The sequence below is a fragment of the Dipodomys spectabilis genome, unplaced genomic scaffold (genome assembly GCF_019054845.1).
Source record: "Dipodomys spectabilis isolate Male_0828 unplaced genomic scaffold, ASM1905484v1 ptg000138l, whole genome shotgun sequence".
NCBI lineage: Eukaryota > Metazoa > Chordata > Mammalia > Rodentia > Heteromyidae > Dipodomys > Dipodomys spectabilis.
Window position 1 is genome coordinate 8,793,723 of NW_024870815.1, and position 24,644 is coordinate 8,818,366.

General features: G+C 39.6%; 2 protein-coding genes across 2 annotated transcripts in view; one reads left to right on the forward strand and one right to left on the reverse strand.

The window, feature by feature from the left end:
* Window positions 1-8,110, forward strand: part of C7 (complement C7) — a 49,467-nt gene extending 41,357 nt beyond the window's left edge. Inside the window, exons 16-18 of the mRNA XM_042690610.1 lie at window positions 4,065-4,155; window positions 5,838-6,022; window positions 7,755-8,110. Of these exons, the coding sequence (XP_042546544.1) occupies window positions 4,065-4,155; window positions 5,838-6,022; window positions 7,755-7,936 (458 nt within the window). The 3' untranslated portion in view covers window positions 7,937-8,110. The remainder of the gene's footprint in view (window positions 1-4,064; window positions 4,156-5,837; window positions 6,023-7,754) is intronic.
* Window positions 8,111-23,252: 15,142 nt separating this feature from the next.
* Window positions 23,253-24,644, reverse strand: part of Mroh2b (maestro heat like repeat family member 2B) — a 70,414-nt gene continuing 69,022 nt past the window's right edge. The window contains exons 41-42 of the mRNA XM_042690532.1: window positions 23,921-23,986; window positions 23,253-23,359 (exon numbers count right to left, since the gene is read on the reverse strand). Coding sequence (XP_042546466.1) covers window positions 23,253-23,359; window positions 23,921-23,986 — 173 coding nt within the window. The remainder of the gene's footprint in view (window positions 23,360-23,920; window positions 23,987-24,644) is intronic.

Here is a 24,644-nt window from a genome sequence, read left to right on the forward strand (position 1 = left end):
CTCAGTTGGTAGATCATTTGCCAAGCAATCACAGGACCCTGAGTTCAAATCCCAGTACTACCCCAACCCCAAAACCAAACCAGAAGACAAAACTCTCACACAGTGCCCTCCTATTTCTTCTTTGCTTACATTTATTTTATTTTATTTTTTTAATTTTAATTTTTTTGCTTACATTTTAATAATGGAAATATGTTTTTAATAGTTAAAAACAGGTAAGAAAGCAAGCTCATTTGCATGCTAGTTTGTATTATTTCATGACTTTTTTTTCTTGAGGGATTTTTAGTTCAATGCTTTTCTGGTCTTTTCTAGTGAAGAAGGAATACTAGATTCTATTAGAGATAGTCTTAGGTAAAACAGATGTTTATAACCTAAAAGCAAGAGCAGGCTGCTGGAAGTACTATGGTACAGATTGTAAAATTGAGCCATGATGATAGATGAATAACAGGGGGTGGAAGGAGAGCAGGTCTCAAGGGAGACCCTCCATGCCACTTCTGATAGGTTCTGGGCCGTCAAAGCTCCCCATTAGAAGACATTTGCTTTGTTTTTGATATACACCAAAACATAAATATATTTATGAGCTATGTGAATTAATGAACCTGTCTGTACAATTCTAAGACGAACAAGAACAATAGATAGTTGATGAGGTTGTACTTTTGTTCCAAAAGAGATACAGTTGTCTCTCTGGGATATCTGTTTCAGCCATTTGCTAGCACAATTTAATAGGACTCCCCTCCTACTCAATAGAAAATTCTAGTAAGGTTGGCTTTAATTAAGGATATTTCTCAGGCCTATTTGTTTTTCTGAAGATGTAGAAAACAATAACAACTACCCTTAAAATAAGTGAATGGCATATTCAAAAGAGTCCCAAGTTTATCATCCTTCTAAGCTTATGTTTTAAAATGTGGATTAAAAAATAAAGTACTGGTTCAGTATTCAGTCTTATAAAAATTGTGGTAAAATATACATAAGGTTTACCATTTGTAACCATTTCAAATATACAGACCAGTGACATTAAAAGCACTCCCATTGTTTTATAGCAATCACTACTGTCCACTTGCAGAATTGTTTCCATCTTCCTAAACTGAAAATCTGCACCCACTAAGTAGAAACTCCACATCTCCACCCTTTCATTAAAGGTACTCTTCATGTGAGCAGTGGCACAAGCTCTTAGTTGGGTTTTCTGACTGGGTTGATTTGGTTCATCAAGCTAAATGCAAGAGTGTTTATTATAGGAAACTATTGGGTTTTCCAACAAAGAAATTATGATAACTTGGAGCAAGCATAAAAATCTAAAATTTCCAAATCTACCCTAAACTAAATTTCCAGTCATAATGCAAGGCTAATTTATATGGCTTTATCATGGAGCCTCCGTTCTGGTTCAACTGCGCTATGGTTTCTCAACCCATTGTTGCTGTGATCCAGATCCTGGTACTTGCAGGGTCTTTAGCAGTAGCTGTGGCTCCTCCCACCAAGCGCCAGCAGCTCTACCTCTCAAGTGTGACGGAAGGTGTCTGTGCACATTGTCAGATGTGCCCTTGGAGCAAAACGTCCTTGACTGAGAAGCACTGATTTAGAAAATATCATTTTATTTTGGGATGATTTTAGATTTCAGAAAAGTCACAGGTTTAGTTTCCATGTGTTCTTTACCCACTTTACTTCTTTCATAGCATGACTAGTTAGTTGATATGGACTAAATCACAAATCATACTTTATTCAGGTATTGCCTGACTTTGTAGGTTCTAGGATTCAATTCAGGATCCCACATTGCACTTAGGGCAATGGAAGTGTTTGCAGAATGAGTACTTATTTTTTGAGATTGCTGATCATGGCAGACATGTTTCATATCGCTTTCCTCTTTCCAACCTTCTGAATTGTTCAAGACATTGTACGCTTGTGTCTAAATCTCTTACATTTTACAAAGTAAGGAAGTATCGAATAGATTGTGTTTTGGTGTTGATGGTACTGTTGTTTGAGTTCTGGACCTCCATCTCCAGGTAGGTACTATACCACTTGATCCCAGTCCTTCTGCTTTAGTTATTTTTCGTAAAAGCCACCTTGCCTGGCCTTTTTATTCAGATGGGGCCTTGCTAACTTTTTGTCCATACTAGCTTTGAACTGTGATCCTCCCATTCTCCATCTCCTGAGTAGTCAACAACGACCAGTGCAAGCCATCAAACATTGCTGTTCCATAGCCTTTGTATTCTTCTGATAAATTACTTTTGTAATATGCTAAATACGTAGCTAGATTTTTTTTTTTTTGGGTCTAGTCGTGGGGCCTGAACTCTGGGCCTGGGTGCTGTTCCTTAGCTCTTCAGCTCAAGGCTAGTGATCTACCACTTGATCTACAGTGCCACTTCTGGCTTTTTTTTTTTTTTTTTTTGCTTATGTGGTGCTGAGGAATCAAACCCAGGGCCTCATGCATGCAAAGCAAGTGCTCTACCACTGAGCCACCTTCCCAGCCCCGTAGCTAGATTTATGATCAAAAGTGAATGTTAACAGCTTCCTTGGCAATGGAACGAGCAAGAGGTAAAATAATCAGAGCATGTTAGAGTGCTCACAGGTACTCAGACATAGCCAGGGTAATGCCAGTCAATTTATGCTTCTTATGAGCTGGACCAAGATGCTTCCCTGTCAAAACTGGAATGCTGGTTGACTTTTCATCATTTTTTAGAAGATACAGTTAATGGACAGAATTTTATTAACATAAATACATCCAGATATTTGCTCACTGTGGCAGGAGACCCTCTGGACATTAAACATGACAAGTTACTATAGATCTTTTAGGATATCAGGAAATTCTTCAGCTTACACAAGTTGCAGCTTTCAGTCTTAGAGACTCAGGGTATAGAATTTAGTCCAACAGACAAATGTTTCTTTTCTTTTTTTATTGTGAAAATACTGTACAGAGGGGTTACAATTACATGGGCAAGATAATGAGTACATTTCTTATCAATCATTGTTGCCTCCTCCTTTGTTTCCCCTTCCCATCCCTTCCCATCTAACCCCCCTTCTCATCTCCCACCTCCCCCTGCCCGCCACCAAAGTGGAAAGTTTGTTTTTCGACATAATGTCTTGTACATCTCATTGTTGAAATGGGTCCACCTATATCCCTATCTAAACAATTTTTTTCCCTTCCCCTCCACAAATTACACCAACATCAAATACAGTGAAAATAGGGGTTATACTGGGGGTGGGGAGGGACATACAAAGCAACAAAGAACTCATCTTATAAATATGTTAGCAACAATATGAAGAAAGAAAAACCATTTGAGTCCTTATCTTGGGGTTCATTTTGCCTAACATCAACCTATCTGTCCATTTCTGCTTGTCTCAGACATATACTAGTTATTGCAAATAAGGGAAACCATGGGACCTATGTTTCTTTGGGCCTGGCTCATTTCACTTAATATAATTTTGTCCAGGTCTTTCCATTTCCTAACAAATGGGGCAATGTCATTCTTTTTGATGGAGGCATACCCCTCAGTAGATGAATGGATCAAGAAAATGTGGTATATATACACACCAAACTTTCCTTAAACACATACTTCCTTAAAGGAATTCCCTTTCTTGGCCTTGAATTCCAACAGTCAATGCATGAAAAACCAGTGGTTTCCTAACACTTCTTGCCATTTGTTTCCTCATCTCTCAAATAGGTATTGTTAAAAGGATTAAACATTACAATGTATAAAAAGTACCTCATGGGGCTGGGAAGGTGGCTCAGTGGTAGAACACTTGCCTTGCATGCATGAGGGCTTGAGTTCGATTCCTCAGCACCACATAAGCAAAAAGAAAAAAGCCGGAAGTGGCGCTGTGGCTCAAGTGGTAGAGCTTTGAGCTGAGGCACAGCGCCCAGGCCCAGAGTTCAGGCCCCATGACCAGACCCCCCCCCCAAAAAAAAAAAAAAAAAGTACCTCAGCAAGTATAAAGGCTTATAGAATGGCAGACTTTAATTACCATGATATGAAAAGGACAAACGCTGGTTCAACAATTAGAGGAAAGTCTTGCTTACTATGCGGAAGTACTTGTTCTCCCAATGCTTTCGTATTCCTTATGCTTTTCTTTAGATATTCCTACAACACAAGCAATGCCTGAATGTAAACGCTGGGAGAAACTGCAGAATTCACGGTGCATTTGTAAAATGCCCTATGAATGTGGGTAAGTTCTGTCTTTGCTCACCTTTCTGTTTTATTTACATATATATATATATATATATATATATATATATATATATATATATATATATATATATAGCCCCAAACAAATGGGATAATGGGATGACTTCTGACATGTTTTGATGTCTCCTGACTTAGAGGTATAGCTTATCACCCTCGGGTTAAGAGTCTTTGCATCCTAATCTGGTCCATGGCAGTCTGTTACAGGTCATCAGGCTGAAGTCTATGGTATTCAGCAGTATTCTAATCTGGCTGGGAGAAGGATGGAGGGACTACTTGAGGGCTGCTTGTTCTATATATATAGAAAGTAGAACAAAATGACAAAACTGTCAGTGGAGGATTTAGAGCTTGAGAGGATTAGGCTGAAATTCCCTTGGGACATCAGCTCTTAAAGCAATGCTGATAGAGCAAACAGCAACTACTTTTCTGATTCTTAAAGTGTCTCCTGTTATTTATTTATTTTTTTTACTGTAAAAATACATACAACTTGAAACCATCCTTAGAGGAGGGTATCTAAAGCAGCTAGTGGATGCTTGTGTATAGTAAGAGAATATGATGGTATGTAATGATTTCTGGTATGTGGAAGAATGTAAGTAAATGGTGCAAATGGAAATGGAGTCAGCCAAGGTGAGTTCTGACTTGGCTATTGTTTTCTATTAGCCACCGTTTATTTGAATCCATTTCTTTCTTTGTCTAGCTTCTCCCACACATTTCGTTTGTCTGCAGTCTGTCATTTGTAGACATAGTGTGAGTTTTCCTATCATATTGACATAGTATTATAAACACTCTACCTTTTCAATTGTTCTGAATAGTTTTGTTTAAAAAGTTTAAATAAAGAGTAAAATATGTATACAAAATAAAAAAATTGCTTTGTTGATGCAAGTAACTCCAAATCAATGTAGCTGAATAAATTCAGCTCTTGGCCAGAGAAAAATATTAGACCTAAATATAATTTGAGAATGTAAAGTCTTTTTGACCCTGCTGGTAAGCAAAGAAAATAAAATATTTTGCTAAGTTTTCATTTTCCTATCAATCAATCCACATTCAGAAGTGTGATCGCTTTTTATTAAAGTGACATTTCTAAATAGCCACAAGTTACCATTTTAGCACTAATGCTTACAAGTAGCATTATTCTACAGAAATATTCCTGTAGTACTTTGAAAACACAGATGCTTTTAAAAAGAGCATTGAAAAGTACATTTTCATCTTCATTTGACTATTCAAGGTCATTAATTAGTGGACAATGCTATATTACAGGCATGAACGTTCAAGGCGGCTAGGCTAGGAAGAGCTAATTTTTTTCCTGTGGCCAAATGGTTTCATTTGATCTGAGTGTTTGATCTTTGCTGATTTTCTGTTTCCAGTGTTGTCGATCCATCAGCAGTTGCTAGCAGGCCTCACCTTCTCCTCTAATTTACTGTATCTGATCTGTCCTAGATAAAAACAAATCAGCAGTGGGTATCTATGCTCATAGAAACTGAGGACATAGAGGAAAAGGTACTCACTGGAGATCTGAAGTGTTGGCCCCTAGGAACAAAAGTGGCTTGAGTTGATATGGTGTCTTTGCTGTGGCTAATATAAAGCTCAAGGCCTTGCTTTTCACTTGTACCCCTCAACTTTTAAGAACAGATTTCTTGTAAATCTGTAATTGAAAATGCTTTTCAGATCTTCCCTGGATGCATGTGCTAGAGATGAGAGAAGCAAAAGGACACTGCGTCTGACAGTATGCAAGCTGCACGTTCTCCACTGTCAGGGTAGGAATTACACTCTTACTGCTAAGGACAGCTGTGCTCCGTCAGCCTCAACTGAGAAAGCTTGTGGTGCCTGTCCACTGTGGGGACAATGTGATGGTAAGGAACACTTCGCCTTTATAATCGTAAGAATGCGAAAATGACGGCGTTGAGGGTTGCTGTTGGTTTATTTGGTACCAGTTCTGGGGCTTGAGTTCTCTTTTGGCTTTTTCACTCAAGGCTAGTGCTCTGCCAATTGAGCCACAGGTCCTCTCCTAGCTTTTTGCTGGCTAATTGGAGATAAGAGTCTGACAGACTTCTCCCTAGGTTGGATTCAAACCTCGATTCGCCTGCATGGCTAGGATTACATGTGTGAGCCACCAGCGTCTGGCAGTAGATAGTACTGAGGTTTTAAATTTTTCTTTTTTTAAATTAACAAATGGTACAAGGGAGTTTTACTGTGATAATTCCATATGAACATTAAGGTTTGAAACAATGTAGTCTTGGGTTTAGCAGTCAATCAAAGCAGATACCCGGAGATGTCAAAGATTCAAGTCTGATTTGGCAGCAAATTGCCCTCCCAGTTCCTTTCCCTGGAGAGGGGTGCAAATCAGGCATCTAAAAGGTCATAATCCATTTCCCATGTTCTAAATGTTCTTCTATTCCACCTTCGTGATCTTTACTGTCTTTGTAATATCACATTATGTATTCAGTTTTTACTCTTAAGTAACTGTAAAAATGGAAATGTTATGTCTCAAAAAGAAGTATAGTTTGCTATAAGTAATTGGTTAACTACAAAGATACTACAGGGGAATAACACAGATTCTAGCCAAATGCTACTTGAGAGTAAAGACGAGATCTGTCTGTTATAGGAAGTTTATCAAGTGTTAGAGAGGTGTTAAAAACACACTAGCCTCCATCTGACACTTCCTCCTAGAAGTCATCCTACGGATGTGAAGAGAATAGAGAAAGGAGTTACTTTCTCAAATTGTGATTCACTATTTGCCAAGGCACTGACCTTGATCTTGATCTTGAATATCACAAAGGTTGTGAGGCACCTCCCCTGTCTTGAGCAACAGATACTATGAAAAGAGAAAGGCTGGGTTGTTAGAAGCAGATCTCTGCCCTGGGTTTCTTTGTCTGTAAAATTGGGAGCCGACTGCTTGATCCCTGAGGTCTTTGCCAGCTCTGTGATCCCTTTCCTTTCTAGACTGACCTGCTGGCATCTTCTCTCTCAGTCCCTCAGCTCTGATGGTTGGCTGCGCAATGACTTGTGTAATTTTAGCCAGGTCTGGGGCAATGTCAGCTTGGTAGTTACCACCATCTGCTGGCTGACCTCTTGTTGGAAACACCTGGTTGCTATCTTCCTCCAGACGTGCCCTTCTCCCATCTTCCCTCCTAACTCATGTCTTCTATTATTTTTTAAAAATAGGATGTGTGGTCTTTATGTGCTATATTTTCTCTCTCACAGCAAGTCCCCCCTTCCCCTTTTAATCTTGACTTTCTGCTCTTTGCTGAAGTCTAATTTGGTCTGGGGTAGGGTGGGGGTGGGGTGAGGGTAGAGATGAAGGATTGTACCTGATTTCTGTCTCATGTGGATGGCAGTGTGTGGCTTGGACAGAACTGCCTCATGTAGAGCCAACCCAGGCACCTGACTTCAGAACCCATTTATCCCAAGTGGAGCAAAATGGTTCAATTTCCTGGTACTACTGCTCTTCCACAGGGATGGTTTGCTGCATTGTTTGAGGCGGAGGCTCTCTAATCACTACCATTTCTTTGGAGATAATGTGTTTTCACTTTCCTACCTCCGTTATGGGAGGTGTCATTAAACCACTCTCGCTTATTTTTCCAGCCCAGAGAAGCAAGTGTGTCTGCCGAGAAGCCTCGGATTGCCAGGAAGAAGGGTTTAGCATCTGTGTAGAGGTGAATGGCAAGGAGCAGACCATGTCTGAGTGTGAGGCGGGCAGCCTGCAATGCAGAGGGCAGAGCATCTCCATCACCAGCATAAAGCCCTGTGCTGCAGACACCCCATAGTCTCGTTAGCTTGTTTGGTCCTCAGCAGGTGGCTGAGGCTGAGTTAAAACAGCTGAACAACCGGCACCTACAATACCTTTCCAGCACGAAGCACATTCTTTTTCTCTAGTGTATACTTCATTCTTCCACTCTCCTCCACCTGCAGAAATAAACCCTTTGTTCTCTCAAACCTGAGTCCAGACTCTCCTTGTTTCTTTCATTAAAAATAACAGAAGGAAAATTTACGAACCATTGCACAAGCTAGCTGTGTGTTCTTGGAAAAATTCTCTGGTGTTGATTTTTTTTTTTGTCTGTAAAATGAAAGGGTCAGATTAGAGACATTTACATGCTCCATGCTTCCAGATGATTCTATTAAGTCTGATTGACCCAACCCGTGGGCCAGAACGCTCTCTACACATTGATTAGGAAAACAGAAAGAACACAATTTCCTGATTAAAGAGGTTGGCTTCCCTCAATGAAGCTAAACACAAAAAGGAGCTTGGATGAAAAGAAGCAGATACAATCATTTCCATCTGGTGTTGTAATGTCATGTTTCACCCCATTGAGTCAACCAGTCACATGGGGGACCCCAGATCCTTGTCAGGAGATTGAACCACTTAAAGGTCAGCACAGAATGCATCATTCTGCGGTCACAGGATTCCTTCTGCATCTTGAGAACAAATATGATTCATTCTTCTGGGGGCTTGTCTTTTGTGTTTGTCAAATACAAGGTTTACAGTCATATCCATTTTTGAAAGAAGTATCAGCTTATTACCCAGCTATTGAGTGATGCATATTTGAGAACAATCTTCCCTAATGTGGATATACTCCCAGGTTTTCCCCTACCCCTCCAGAGGTATATAATTTAAAGCATGGCCTTTGATTTATTCTTTATTCATCTTTCTACAAAATAAAAAGTCAGCTGTGGGAGGTAAAATGAGTGGGCTTAAGTGGAGTTTAAAATATACTTTATATACAAACACTACTTCCCATTTTTTTCTGAGTCTGATAAATGCATTTCAAGCAAACTTTAGTGAAGATAAGAATAAGACAACTCATTGAAGATACTGTTCTTTAGACTTTTGGATCTCTTTTAGTATTTGATTTCTATGAGGAATGGTTAATGTGTTTTTGCCAGAAATTTTATGTTGGATCCAGATTTTAGATTTTTATCCCAAGATGTCCTTTGAAGGATGATACGGACTAAATATGTGGAAGATAAAGGAAGCAGGTCTCAATTTATTGAAACAACATTCATATAAGTCAATTTTATCACTAGAGGTTATTATGGTAGTGATTTCTATCCTTTGCAGGATAAATTTGAAAGAATCAGGCCTAGATGAAGTCTCTGAGACAAAGGTTGAACAGGAATTCACTTGTGAGGAGCAATTTCAGCATCTTTCCAGTTTTTTCTCCTTAGACTGGTACAGTATTAGATTGCAACCGATCAGGTCCCACCACTTTTATTTCCTAACTTGTAAAACTTGACATAATACAGACAATGCTATCATGTGCTGTCAGAGCCTGTGATCTGAAATGAAGAATATATGAGTTTGCCAGGCACTAGATTCATACCTGTAATCTTAGCTCTCAGGAGGCTGAGATCTGAGGATTGTAGTTTAAAGCCAGCTCTGCCAGGAAAGTCCTTAAGACTCTCATCTCCAGTTAACCTCCTCCTCCCCCCCCCCAAAACCCAACAAAAAACAGGACTGAAATGAAGATGTGGCTCAAGTAGTAGAGCACCAACTTTGAGTGAAAAACCTGAGGGACAGCTTCTATGCCTTGAGTTCAATCTCCCACCCCTACGATCTATGGAATATATATATATGTATATATATATGTACATATATATATATACATATATCCCTAATTGGGGAATCCAAAATTTGAAATATTCTAAAATCTGAACTTTTTGAATACTGATATGATGCTATATGTAGAAAATTTCATATCTGACCTCATGTACCAGCCAAGACATAGGTACACTAAAAAATATTGCATAAAACTACCTTTAGGTTTTACATACTAAGTATATATGTATCATAAATGAAAATGAGTAGAAAGTACATATTAATGTAAATAAAAATATATAGCAAAGGCAAAAATGATCTACATACAAGGCAACAAAAATGAAAAGTTAGAGTACAGTGATTTTGTGTTTAGACGTGGGTACTATTTTCAAAATATCTCACTATATATATGCAAATATCCTAGAATAAAAATATTTTGACATTGAAAACTTCACTTCCTGCCCATTTTGAATGACCAGCTATTCAACCTGTAGGATATTTTTTAAATTTATTTTTGTGAAAATACTGTACAGAGGGGTTACAATTACATGGGCAAGGTAGAACCTTGTAGGATATTTAACAAGATACTTGAGAATGAAATTCCACCAGAATTACTAAAGGAGAAATAAAGGACTGTTGAATTTTTGGAGGAGGGTAAAAAGAGAAAACATATTGAAATACTATATTTTATACCTCTTTTTTCCTTTTCTTTCCAGAACTTTTTTTTTATATTTTTTATTGTGAAAATACTGTACAGAGGGGTTACAGTTACATGAGCAAGGTAATGACTGCATTTCTTATCAAGCATTGTTGCCTCCTCCTTTGTTTTTCCCTTACCATCCCGTCCCTCCCACTTCCACAACTACACTCCCCCACCCCTGCCTAAATTGTAAAGTTTGTTTTTCGACATAATATCTTGTACATTTCATTGTTGCAATGGGTCAACCTGTATCCCTACTTAAACATTTTGTTTTTTTTTCTTCCCCTCTCCAAATTATACCGACATCAAATATAGTGAAAACAGGGGTTATACCGTGGGGTAGGGACATACAAAGCAACAAAAAAAAAATCACATGGTACCTTCAGAATTTTCTTCTTCCTTCCTTCCTTCCTTTTTCTTCCTTCCTTCCTTCCTTCCTTCCTTCCTTCCTTCCTTCCTTCCTTCCTTTCTTTCTTTTCTTTCTTCTTTCTTTCCTTCTTTCCTTCCTTCCTCCCTCCCTCTGTCCCTCCCTCCGTCCCTCCCTCCCTTCCTTCTTTCTTTCTTTCTTTCTTTCTTTCTTGGCTTGAACTCAGATCCTGGGCACTGTCCCTGAGCTCTTTTTGTTCAAGGATAGTGCTCTACCACTTTGAGTCACAGCTCCACTTCCAGTTTTCTGTTGGTTAATTGGAGATAAGAGTCTCACTGACTTTCCTGTAGCTAGGTTTACAGGTGTAAACCACTAGCACCAAGAGTGGCACATTCTTTTTTTCTTTTTCTTTTTGGTGCCATTTCTGGGACTTGAATTCAGGGCCTGGATACTGTCCCTGAGCTCAAAGCTGGCACTCTACCACTTCAGCCATACTTCCCCTTCTGGCTTTTTTTCTGGTTAATTGGAGATAAGAGTCTCTTGGATTAATCTGCCTTGGCTGGCTTTGAACCTCAATACTCAGATATATCAGCCTCCTGAACAGCGAAGATCGCAGGTGTGAGCCACTGACTCCTGGCTTTTCAGAACATTGTTATACACAGTGACCTTCACAATTACCTACAAAGAATTAGGATTGTTGTAGCAGGTATGCAAGGAAATTTCACTTTCAACATTGAGTCTTAAAAATGTTTAGAAGTTTCCAAAAATAAATTTTCTATAAAGAAGATCAAGGAAAGCTCAGAGGATTATTTTTTATGTCATGAAAATAAATTGCAAAGAAGAGTGTGACAGTCCTTTGTGCTGGTTTTTCTTCTATCTCAGACCAGGTAAAGGTCACTTCAGCTAGGGTAGCTATAGCTTAGAAGAAGACTGAAAGCATGGCTGAAACTGGACCTATAGACTAAAGTGAGCATAAAGCATTAACCACCTATAATTTTAGGAGAGTACATGGGAAAAAGGCACATCCCCCAGACTATGACTTCCTATTTGCCTGGACACTGGCAAATTACTGGACAAAGAGATTGACCTTGAAGGTCTCACAATGACATTGAGCGACTAGCCTGACAAGTGGTCAACAGATACACTGCTTATCAGTGCCCTGAATTTTAATGAGCCTTAATCAAACTGTTCCACATAATTTCTCCCCCACCACCAATTCAGGATACCTGTAATTAACTTGAAACAGAGGGAGGGCTCTTGATATTCAGGTGTGGTGTGGATTGGGTATGGGATGAGAAAAGGAATATCTGACAAATGACTTCTGGAACTCTGGGTCATCTAGCAACCTCCTAGGTAGCTGGCTGATTCAGTTGAGGGCTTTTCTCTCAGTGGAGAAGATCATGACTAATCTTGCTTCCTATGAGTGTTATGAGAGCCTCCAATTGTTGAGGAGACAATTCAAGTGGCAGGTGCTGGGCAGAGGCTTTACCCAGCAGTCCCCGAAGCAGCTTATTATGGTCTGCACATAAATCACTAATCATTAATCACTTTTGCTTTTGGTTAAGATGGATATTACGCAGAAAATTTGGATCCCATAGTTTATCATTTCTTCTGTATTATTTTTCCTTTTCAACCCAACTTTTAAAATACATATATGAATATACTAGTCTACTTTATTAGTCAGCTTTCTGTTACTATTTAGAAATGCTTGAGGTGACGAAGTTAGAAAGTCTTTTTTTGTGTGTGGTTTCCAAAGTATTTACTACTTTATTGAGGTAAAAAGCCACTTTGGCTCATGGTTCTGCTCCAGAATGTTCTGGCTCAATGAATTTAGGCCTAAGGCAAAGGTAGCACAGTACGATGGGCGAATGTGCAGAGCAAAATCACTCACTTCAAGAGACAAAGAAAGGAGAGGAAGAGATTGGAGTCCCACTTTCCTTTTTGAGGGCATACCTTCAGGGACCTACGGACTTTCAAGCAGATCCCATGTATTAAAGGTCCACAGCACTTTTCAGTTAGTGCCATCTTAGGAACTAAATATTTAACACATAGACCTTTAGTTATGCTCACCCAAACTATAGCAGCAACCACAAGCATTATTATGTTTTAATCTGGGGAACTGTATCACAGTGGGGGTGAACATCATACACTTGAAGGTGTAGGAAGATGCTGCATTTTTTGGCTATAAAATGAGGTAGTTTTTCAGGTGTACTTACTTTGCTTTCTGTCTCTGAAATAGGATGAGCATAGGCAAAGAAGAGAAGGGAGAATAAAGAGAGAAAGGAAGGAGGAGGGGAAGGAAGGAAAAGGGACCAGAGTAGGAAGAAGCAGAGGAAGTGGGGAGGAGAGGAAGGGAGCAGAGATGGGGGAAAGAGGAGTCTAGAGTTTGGGTCATTCTTAGAATAGCACTAGAATAACTGAAGGATAGCATTAGTTCTATCTACTAGTACATTAAGATTTTTCTTCCATGAATAGCAGTTAAGGTGCATTTAATACTTGTGTTAGAAATAGAACGCCTGTTTCAGAACACCAAGTTAGAAAGCAGCCTCAGTAGGAGGCAATTTCTGTTAATATCTGGAAAAACAGAGAGTTTTATGCCTGCTTTTCAATTACTTTGGCCTTTCAGTCCGTTTGTGCATTTGGGGACAAGAAAGCTGATGGCATGATAGGACTTCCTGCTGTGACAGCCAAAGACCTACAATTTATCTTTTGATTTATTTCTGTCAGGCTCTAAAGGCAAAGCTACAGATTTATACTCAAACATCAATCCCACAGGGGGAAAAATTGATTTTTTCAGCTAAGGGTTAATGAAGCCAGATGGAAAGAATGTCATTGTTTCAGAAAGGGTGGGCTGGAGCAGAGAAGGTGGGCAGCAGAAGAAAGAACATTAAAATGTTCTTTTTGACTCACAGATTATAGACCGTTTCCTGTGAAAGGATAAACAAAAAGACCTGCTTTGCTTTGTGATCACTGCTATTCCCATACGTACCTTCAAGAGGAGAGCTGTAACTGAATTCCAGGACAATGGCCTTAGATATATAACATATCAATGCCTATGAAAAATGAGGAAAATGGCTTGGAAAAATGAAGCGTATATAAATTGAACATTACTTATTAATCAGCTGACCAAGTGATCTGCAAACCCAGTGAGATCAAAAGCATTTTCAAGGGCTTAAGGACATGGCTCAAGTGATAACAGTACCTGCTTAGCAGGCCCAAGGCCTTGAGTTTACAGTTTAGTCTTGTCCTTGTCCAAAAGACTGTAGCATAGTTTTGGCCTAGAAGCATGACTCAAGCGTTACAATGCTTGCCTCATTGGAAACAGAAGTTCCTGAGTTCAAGATCCAGGACTGAAAAAGAAAGAAGAAAAGAAAAGGAGGGAAGGAAGAAAGGAAGAAAGGAAGGACGGAAGAAAAGAAAGGAAGGAAGGAAGGAAGGAAGGAAGGAAACGAGAGAAAGAAGGAAAGAAAGAGTTTTTTAGCAATAGTGAAATGGAGTTTTCCCCTCAAAGCAAATTATGGCCTGATTCCTCAGGAGAACAGGATTAATATGAAAGGCTTACAATTAATTGATTAGAACATTAGAACATACACAACTGAAGCGTGTATTATGTCTGTATTAAATAAGTGTCCACAACTGAGCTTTCTATTCAGGTCTGCCTCACTGCATAGACAGCACCAATAGCAATTCTTGAAGTCAGGCATGATACAAAACGGTGGCCAAACCCACTAATTGGACTCTTGTGGCCATATAGGGCCAAATAACTTTGGATTCCAAGTCTTCAAATAATTTAATGACTGTTTAGCACTGACATATAACACAGATTCAATTAATGAATTAGGAAAATGCATTTTTGAGGAGATATAGTCTCTTAGCACCCCTCTAGCCTGGTAAGAATAGGGGTTTAGCTTACATGGCTCAGTCCCCAGCACTCAATATGTTGGCTGTATATGCTTGACAAAAGTGTCCAAGTGCTTTCTTAAAGCACATAGGAATTTAGCAGGTGGCTTATCCATAGTTGGTTCTTCTACCTCCTGGGATTGTGTTTATCCTGTTTCTGCATACTACTGGCTGGGTCTGTCCTGTAGAACTGTGGATCTTGTGTTTGAGCTGGGACTTGCAATAATGATTTGTGTAGTGGTGGCCACTTGCTATATTAAGGCTGCTATTCTGAAGTTCTTGCATGGACACGAATAGGCTTGCCTTTTTCTTTTTTACCATGGGAAATAAGTTCTAATTATCTTTGTCACTTGTGGATTGGAGTCCTGCGAAAGCAAAAGGTATGAAGTCTAATCTGAGTGAGCAGACTGAGAAACAGGACTAAGGCCATAAATCCAAGTTCAAAGGCTTGTGAAGATCTATGCTGTAGTTCAAGATGAAAGAAAAAACGAAAGAGAAAAATACAATCAATGCTTGCCTCTTTGTCCTACTCAAGTACTTATCTGGTTGGATAAAGGCCACTAACCCAGTCAAAACAATCTGCTGTATTCAGTTCACCAGTTCAAATGGTAATCAGTTTCAGAAACCCTCACAGACAGACTGAAACATTATGTTAGGTGGTTAAACATCTCCTGGCGTAAAGTGAACCACTACAGCCAGGGCCAGCCAGTGGCTCATGCCTGTAATCCTAGCCACTTATGAGACTGTGATCTAAGAACCATGGTTCAAAGCCAGCCCAGGTAAAAAGGTCTTCAGAACTTTATCTCCCACTAGCCAGCAAAATACTACACTAGGGGCCTAGCTTAAGAGGCAGAGTGCCATCTGTGATCCAAAAAGCCAAGAGTGAGAGGGTAAAGTCTTGAGTTCAACCTCTGGTAATGGCACAAAAAGTAAGCAGATACCAATAATAAAAGAACAACAACAAAACAACAACATAGTGTATATCACTTTTATTTTTTGAAATTAGTATCACCTGGTATATAAGGGTATTGCAATTTTATATGTCCATTTATATATAAAATTTATCTTGATCATGATATCCTTTCTTTCCTCCTTCCAATGCCAGGTTTATCAAGTGTCTCTGTTCCATTTTCACACTTGGACACAAGCATCCAGATCATATTTACCTCCTTTCCCCTCTCCTTTCATTGGCCCCCTCCCACTAGTACCTAAACCCAGACATGTTTCAATTTCTTAATATTCTTTTTTTGTTGTTGTTGTTGGTCGTGAGGCTTGAACTCTGGGCCTGGGTGCTGTCCCTCAGCTCTTCAACTCAAGGTGAGCACTCTACCACTTGAGCTACAGTGCCACTTCTGGTTTTCTGGTGGTTTACTGGAGTTAGGAGTCTCACAGTCTTTCTTGCCCGGGCTGGCTTTGAACCGTGAGCCTCAGATTTCAGCCTCCTGAGAAGTTAGGATTACAGGCATGAGCCACCAGAGCCTGGCTTTCTTAATATTCTTATTTGTTAAAGTATAGGGGCTTGGAAGGTAGCTCAGCGGTAGAGTGCATGCCTTGCAAGCATGAGGCCCTGGGTTCGATTCCTCAGCACCACATAAACAGAAAAAGCCGGAAGTGGCACAGTGGCTCCAGTGGTAGAGCGCTAGCCTTGAGCTGAAGAGCTGAGGGACAGTGCCCAGACCCAGAGTTCAGGCCCCATGACTGGCAAAAAAAACAACAAAAAACAATAAAGTATATGTTAATTATCCAAAAGGATTTCACCATTGTATCTTGAACATACATATATCACTCTTGAGTTCAATTGATAATATACATATACAGATGATCCTGAATGTGTCTATCTATATTTATATTTTAAGTTTACTCTCTACATATGAGAGAAAATGTTACCTTTGTCCTTCTGAGCTTATCTTACTTCACTTAATATGATTTTCAGATCCATCCATTTCCCCCCGAATAACATAATTTTTATTTTTATGATTTAATAATTATCTATCTATCTATCTATCTATCTATCTATCTATCTATCTATCTATCTATCTAACATTTTACAGGTCCATTCAGCATTGTATGGCATCTGGGCTATTTCCATAGCTTGGCTGTTGTGACTAGTGCTGCAAAAACACGGAAGTGCAGATGCCCTTATTATATAGTGATTTATATTCCTCCTAAGAGTGGTACTGCTACATAGTAGGGTATTTCTACCCTACTGATTTCCAGAGTGGTCACACTAGTTTATAGTCCCACTATTTCTCCACACACTGTTGCCAGCAATTGTTGTTGTTTGTATTCTTGATGATGGCCACTTTCATTGGTATATGATGCAGAACGGAGGTTTTATTTCCTCAATATTTTACAATTAGCACTAGCTGCACAAAGAATTTCATCTTGACATACTTATATATGAGTACAATGTGCCTTCATTAGACTTGCCCCCTTTATTACTCTCCCTCATCGATCTTGTTTTCCAAACCAATTGAAAAAAGGATTTCATAGCGCGTGCGCGCGCGTGTGTGTGTGTGTGTGTGTGTGTGTGTGTGTGTGTGTGTGTGTGTGTGTGTGTGTTCTCCAAGCCCTGAGGCTGAACTCAGGGCCTGTCCTGTCCCTGAGCTTCTTTTGCTCAAAGCTAGCACTCTACCACTTGAACCACAGTGCCACTTTTTTTAAAATGGATTTTTCTGTTTATGTGGTACTGAGGAATCAAACCCAGGACTTCATGAATGCTAGGCAAGCACACTACCATGAAGCCACATTCCTAGCCCTACTCTGTATTTTTAAGTGGCTGTCAAATGGAAAAATGTGTGCATCACATATATTTGAAAAAGTATATTCTCCAAATTTATCTTCAGTATAACCACATAATTATATGAATAAAATCCAGGACAATTTATCCAAGGGGAATACAAATAAGCAAGAATGTACTGTGATGAAGTTTGACAAAGTAGGGGTAAGAACAAATGCTATTTTTTAAGGTCATGACTTGGTGATTTTACATATGCATGGACAGAAAGACCAAAGACTACATGTGTATAAGGACTTGCACTGACCCTTCCTTATCCAATACTGCCTCGTGTTCTACCCTCTCAGCATAAGGAATATTAGCAAAAAGTGAGAAAGAAAAAGAAATCCCCAAACATGGGAAATTCTAGGCTGAAACAATATAAAATCCTTTGCTAGAAAGTTGATCTCTGTTGGCAACTCCTAATTACCTCCCAGGCTACTACCATGTTGGATTGACTATTGTCTCTAATTCAATTCGTACCTGACTTGAAAGTTGTTGATAGTGTTGAGGACTAAATCAATTAATAAAACATGCTGAAGAAAATCTTTACTATAATTCCAGAGTCTCTTTGGGGCTTTGGGAAAAAATAATCCCCTTTTGTGTGTGTTTACCCTTTGAAACTATAGCATTGCAAGGCCAGTTCTAGTTAAGCAATTCCTTTGGCTGCTTTCTCTGGAAACTGGTTTATTTCTTCCCATCTGTAATCTTTGCTCTCCTCTTTTCCAGTAAAATTGCCTTCCTAGCAGGGTCAGCCAAGCCAAACATCCTTAATTTCCCAGCAGAACATTGGCTTTCACTGTTGGGAAGAAGGGCAATGTACTGACTTGCGAAACAACCTTTTAAGTAGTCCATGAATATTGCAGACTCTCCATCGTATACAAAACACGAGTGAAGAAATGATTGTGTAGGCAAATAACAGTGAGACAAGCAACAGAAGTGAGACTCAAAGGAATTTATGGTTTCTGCAGAAGAACTCCAATGGGCTTTCCTTGCTTGAAATTCCTTGAGAACCTTCAAGGAGTCTTCCATATGTGGGAACTTGCCGGTTTCTAAGGGAGAACCCCGGTGACTGGGAGGGATTAATGGAAACCATTGCTGAGGAGGGAGAGGGGACTGATGTTTCTCCTGTCACAAAGATTGCTTGTGGTTCATGATGTGTACTAATAATTGACTAATAATGGACCTGGACTGGATCTAACTGGAGGAAACAGCTAGAGCAGGAGGACCCACTACTGAGCTGAGAGATTCTGAGTTAGATGAGCATCTTTATCTTTAGCCTCTTAGAAGGAGAAGCCATATTCACAGGCCCAGAAGTATGGCCACACAATGATGGGAGAGCCAACCTGCTCTATATTAATACTTGTTATTCTTGTGATAAAGTTAGTAACATTACTAAACTTATGCCATATAAATATTATATCATATAATATTGCTTGGACAATGATTCTGTGTGAGGCTCATTAATGCCCTACATGTGCTATGGTCTGAATGTGTTTCTTTAAAAACTCCTGTTGGAACAGAACCCCTAGAGTGAGTGAGAGCTTTAAGGGTGGGGCTTTGAGTGGTGCTTCAGTCTTCCGGGTACTAACTCATGAGTAGGATTAGTGCTTTCATAAAAGAGGCCCAGGAGCGTGTCTGCTTCTTCTCTGATGTCAGATGCAGCAATAAGCCTCCACCTAGGAGGAAGGGACCCTCATCGCATTGAATCTATTGGCACTCTGTTGTTTATCTTACCAGTTCCCAGAACTCCCAGTGATCAGTTCTGTTGTTTATAAATTACCCAGTATAAGGTGTTTTCTTTGTCATATTTTGGACATATAAAATATGCTGCTCACTTAATCCTCCAAGCAGCACCTGGTGATAGAAAATTATCTGATTTTTCTAGACACGGATATTGACGTACTAAGAGGTTCAATGGTTTTCTTAAGTCCCACAACTGTAGTGAGTGAAGGGTGCAGGATGTGACAGCATCCTGCAAACCCTGTCAGGGCGAATGCTACTATCTGAGGATTTAGACAGTCACAGGTCTGGTGGCCATGTGTTTCACATAGCCTTAGCACCTAATTTCTGTCAAATTATGATAATGGTCCTTTACTGAATGCAATCATAGATGGGCAATGCTGTATAGATATACAAAGACCAAAGCCCCATGTCAAATTTATACTCTTGTTGAGGATTGTTTATAGTTCTGGGGTAGCTCAAACATAATTCTATTAAGACTTTTTGTCTGACATCATGAAACTGTCTCGTGCAAGATCTAATGACGAGTGATATGTAGCTGTTTAATGAAAATTAATTGCAGTTATGCAAACTATATTTCAAGTGTTCAATTGCTATGGCTACCATATCAGTCAGTGTAGAAAGAAAAAGTGATTTCTATCACTGAAGAGAATTTTTTATTGCTATTTTGAAAAGTTACTTGACTTAAAATTACTTGCCAAAGGAGGTCAATTAAACCCATATCCCCCATTTTCTTTTCCTTGCTCTGTTTCATATATGCAATGCTTGGGAATAGTTTCTGATTCCATTAAGAATTTAATGAGGCCATTACCTAGAAAATACACCTATGCAATTATACATAGAAATTTGCATACAATTTTAGTGGGATCATAGACCTTCTGTGTAATAGTTAACCACTGGTGCATAGCAAATTACCTGCAAAGTTAGTGGCTTAACACACTAAGGATTTATTCTTTCATAAAATTCCGTGGTTCAGAAATTTGAGAGTAGCTTAGTTTAGGGGTTCTGGCTTAAACTTCTCATTAGAACTCTTTATAACTCTCATTAGTACTCAGCTTAGACTTCTACTTCCCCAAGTATGAGTAATTTAGGAGAACATAATATCAATTATGATCTTCTCATGGAAGTCACATTCCATCACTTATGAAACACTGCATTGAAGGTACAGGTCCATCCTATTCATTGTGGGCAGGGACTGCATTGGGTGTGAATATTGGGGGTGGGGTGGGGCAGGAATCAGTGGGCGCCATGCTGGGAGCTGACTCCACCTTCTGTCACTTGAACACGTGTTGTATAGAACCTAACTGTTTCAGCACACAGCTTCCTTATATTTTTCTCATTGATATAGTACCAGTGGCTATATTCTCTTCTTACAAATTGTAGAGTGTAAATGAGTGAGTAAAAGGACTCTACACCCAGGCTCCCTGACCCAAATTGCTGACTTTCTGGGTTTATCGGAATAAAAGGGTTTAGGATGATGAGATTGCAGAGGGGCATTTTAATGGCATTACTAATATATGACAATAAGGCTCTGTGATGGCAACTTTTGTTTTATGAACTTAATTTTGTCTATGCAATCTGCCATTTATACACCATGGAAAAGAATAAGGAATTATGATCCAAACATATGAGGAATGTTAACATACTCATGCACACATACATGCAATTCTTGTGATCATACCTGTACACACAACATTGTTCTAATGAAAGTGGAAAGAAGCCCAATGAGATTAGTACACTGTCGCACAGGTACTTTTAGGAAAAAGTTCCTAGCGTAGTCTTGATACATAAATTACAGCCTTGGAGATGATAGACAGGTTAAAGTTTATCGTAAGGCTGTATTTTAGGAAGAGAAGAGTGTGGGTAGTAATTCAAAACTGACAAAGATTAGAAACAGCCAATTGTGGAAAATAGCAGCAGCCCTCTTCTTACTGGCATTGTAATTGTGTAAAGTTCTGTCACTTTCTGATTTCTGGTGGGACTTAAGCTTCCCAAGATAGAGGCAAAACCTGTACAAAGCCATGTGGCTGTCACTTTGTGAAAATAGTTTTATACCTGAAGTGCATTTATGAGGTTTATTTTTTACTAATGGAAGTCATGAGGGAGATTCTTGAGAAAGAGGAATATATACCACTTTAAGATTCCTGTCCTAAGGATCAATCAACATCATGAAAATGGCAATACTTCCCAAAGCTATCTACAAATTTAATGAAATACCAATCAATATTCCAACCTCATTCTTCAAAGAAATAGAAGAGGTAGTCCAAAAATTCATATGGAACAATAAAAGACCCGAACAGCAAAAACAATCCTTAACAGAAAGAACAGTGCTGGAGGACTATCAATACCAAATTTCAAACTCTACTATAAAGCCATAGTAATCAAAACAGCTTGGTACTGACACAAGAACAGACCTCAGGACCAATGGAATAGAATTGAAAACCCAGAAATGAACCCATAGACCTATAGCCATCTAATCTTTGATAAGGGAGCTAAAAAACAGAATGGAAGAAAGACAGCCTCTTTAGTAAATAGTGCTGGCAAAACTGGTTAATCACTTGCAGAAAACTAAAGCTAGATCCTTATATATCACCCTGCACCAGAATCAACTCCAAATGGATCAAAGACCTAGGAGTCAAAGCAGACACCCTGAAAACATTACAGGATGGAATAGGAGAAACTCTAGGTCTCCTTGGCACAGGCTCAAATTTTCTTAATAGAGACCCGGAAACACAACAAATCAAAGAAAGGTTGGACAAATGGGATTGCATGAAGTTGTAGAGCTTCTGCATGGCAAAGGACCTATCCAGCAAGATCAATAGAAAGCCCACGGATTGGGAGAAGATCTTCACTAGCCATACAATGGACAAGGGTCTCATATCTAAAATATAAGTCCCCCAACAATAAATCCTCAAAGAAACAACTGCCAATAAATAAGTGAGCTAAAGACTTAAAGAAAAACTTCTCTGAAGAGGAAAGGATGGCCAATAGACACATGAAGAAATGCTCAACCTCTCTAGCCATAAAAGAAATGCAAATCAAAAGAACACTGAGATACCACCTCACCTTAGTTAGAATGGCTATAATCAAGAACTCTAATAATAACAGATGCTGGTGGGGATGTGGACAGAAGGGAACCCTACTGCATTGTTGGTGGGAGTGTAAACTTGTTCAACCACTTTGGAAAGCAGTATGGAAGTTCCTCAAAAGACTCCACATAGAGCTCCCATATGACCCAGCAATCCCACTTTTGGACATTTACCCAAATGATCACAAACAAGACCATACTAAAGCTCCCAGCACAACTATGTTTATTGCGGCATTATTTACCATAGCTAGGATATGGAACCAACCCAGATGGCCCTCAGTAGATGAATGGATCAAGAAAATGTGGTATATATACACAATGGCATTCTATGCCTCCATCAGAAAGAATGACATTGCTCCATTTGTTAGGAAAGGGAAAGGCTTGGAAGTGAAGTAAGCCAGGCCCAAAGAAACATAGGTCCCATGGTTTCCCTTATTTGCAATAACTAGTATATGTCTGACACAAGCAGAAACGGTCAGACAAGTTGATGTTAGGCAAAATGAACTCCAAGATAAGGACTCAAATTGCTATTGTTTCTAACATATTTATAAGATGAGTTCTTTGTTGCTTTGTATGTTCCTCCCCCATGGTATAACCCCTGTTTTCACTGTATTTGATGTTGGTATAATTTGTGGAGGGGAAGGGAGGGATACAGGTGGACCTATTGCAACAATGAGATGTACAAGACATTATGTCGAAAAAGGCGCAGGGGGGTGGGGCAGGGGGCCAGGGGGTAGGGGGCGGGAGATAGTAAGGGATAGGAAGGGGAAACAAAGGAGGCAACAATGCTTGATAAGAAGTGTTCTCATTACCTGGCTCATGTAGTTGTAACTCCTGTGTATGGTATTTTCACAATTAAAAAAAAGATTCCTGTCCTAGGCACCAAGTCTGTCCTTAAGAAACTGCAAGTTTGGGAGTTAATAAAGGAAGAAGTCAGTTTTACAAAAAGCCTAGCAGTTTATTTCTTGATGGTTTACAGAGGGATGCTTATCTCTCTACACCTTCTGAGAAGGGTCTGCAAGGAGGCTTCAGCAGCTCTCTGGACGCTGACGCAGGAGTCCTGACGAAGTGCTTGGAGCCCTGAAATAGAAAGACTGACAAAGTGAAGGGAACCGGGAGAGTCAGAGCCCAGCAGGGAGAAGCAATCCAAGCCAAGGCTCAGTTTATGCAAACTACAAGGCTACGCAGAGGGTCGACCCTGTGTGGGACTCAGGTCCTAAAGCTCAAATTTTACTCTACAAGGTCAATTTGGAAGGACAAGGGGAGCAACTTGTATCATTGAAAGAGGGGGGGTTAGGAGATGCTGTAGGTGTAGCTTAGCTTGTCCTAGAATGCCTGCTTAGCATGTACAAGGTTCAGTCTTCAGCACAAAACAAGAAAAACAGAAAGGGAAGAGAAGACCCTGGCTTTGTGATCATCAGTCTTGTTTAAGCAGAACCATAATCTATTGATACTATGTCTGCAAAGGGATGGAGATGGGGATTACTTCAGGCTCCATAGAAATTCCAGAATCTAGGGAGCCTTGGATATAGCAATTGCATCCTAAGGTCTTCCTTTGAGAGTTTATCTGCCACTTGGAGCAATAATAGTTTCTCTAAGAATGGAACAGTATTCTGAGCACAAAGCAGGACTGATACTCACGTGTGGTCAATTGCTCTCTGTCTAATAACTCCACGTACTGTTTGGTCAAATTGAGAATGATAGCGTCTAAAGTCAACAAGAGGAAAAGTTATGACTTTGCTCTAGGGGAGAAGTTGGATCATGTTGAAGGACATCTGGTTAGAACGTGAATAGTCTGGTTTTGTAATGAGTAAATTACATGACTCTCCCTGTACCACTTAGCCTAATGTGAGGGGGCGCTTGACTATGGCTGGAGTGTCTTGTCTGGAAATGGTCACCCGCCAAAAGTGTACTTGAGCAAGCACGCAAATGGCCTTTTGGGGGTCAAGGATAGGTATGGTCAGGTTTCAAACCAGTTTGAGGTATGATTCCTGTAATAATTCAGCAAATTATAATGAAGTAGAGGCCATCATATCCTTGACCTTGGGAATCCTTAGGCTTTAGCTTGGCATTTTTTCTTTGGCTAGTTTTTGAGACAGGGTCTTGCTTTTTGATCAGATGGGAATTCTTCTTTACTCCTCTCACTGTCGCTGGGACACCAGCCTTTCTATTGAGGTAAGGTGTCACTGTTTTTTGTTTTGGTCCCAGCTAGCATCAAACTGCAACCCTCCCAATCTCAGCTTCCCACAAAGCTGGGAAGGACAGACATTAACTACTTCATCCAGCTACTGATTGAAATGGGGCCTCATAAACTATTTCCCTTGCACTCAGCTGTTGATTGAGATGGTGAACTCATGAACTTTTC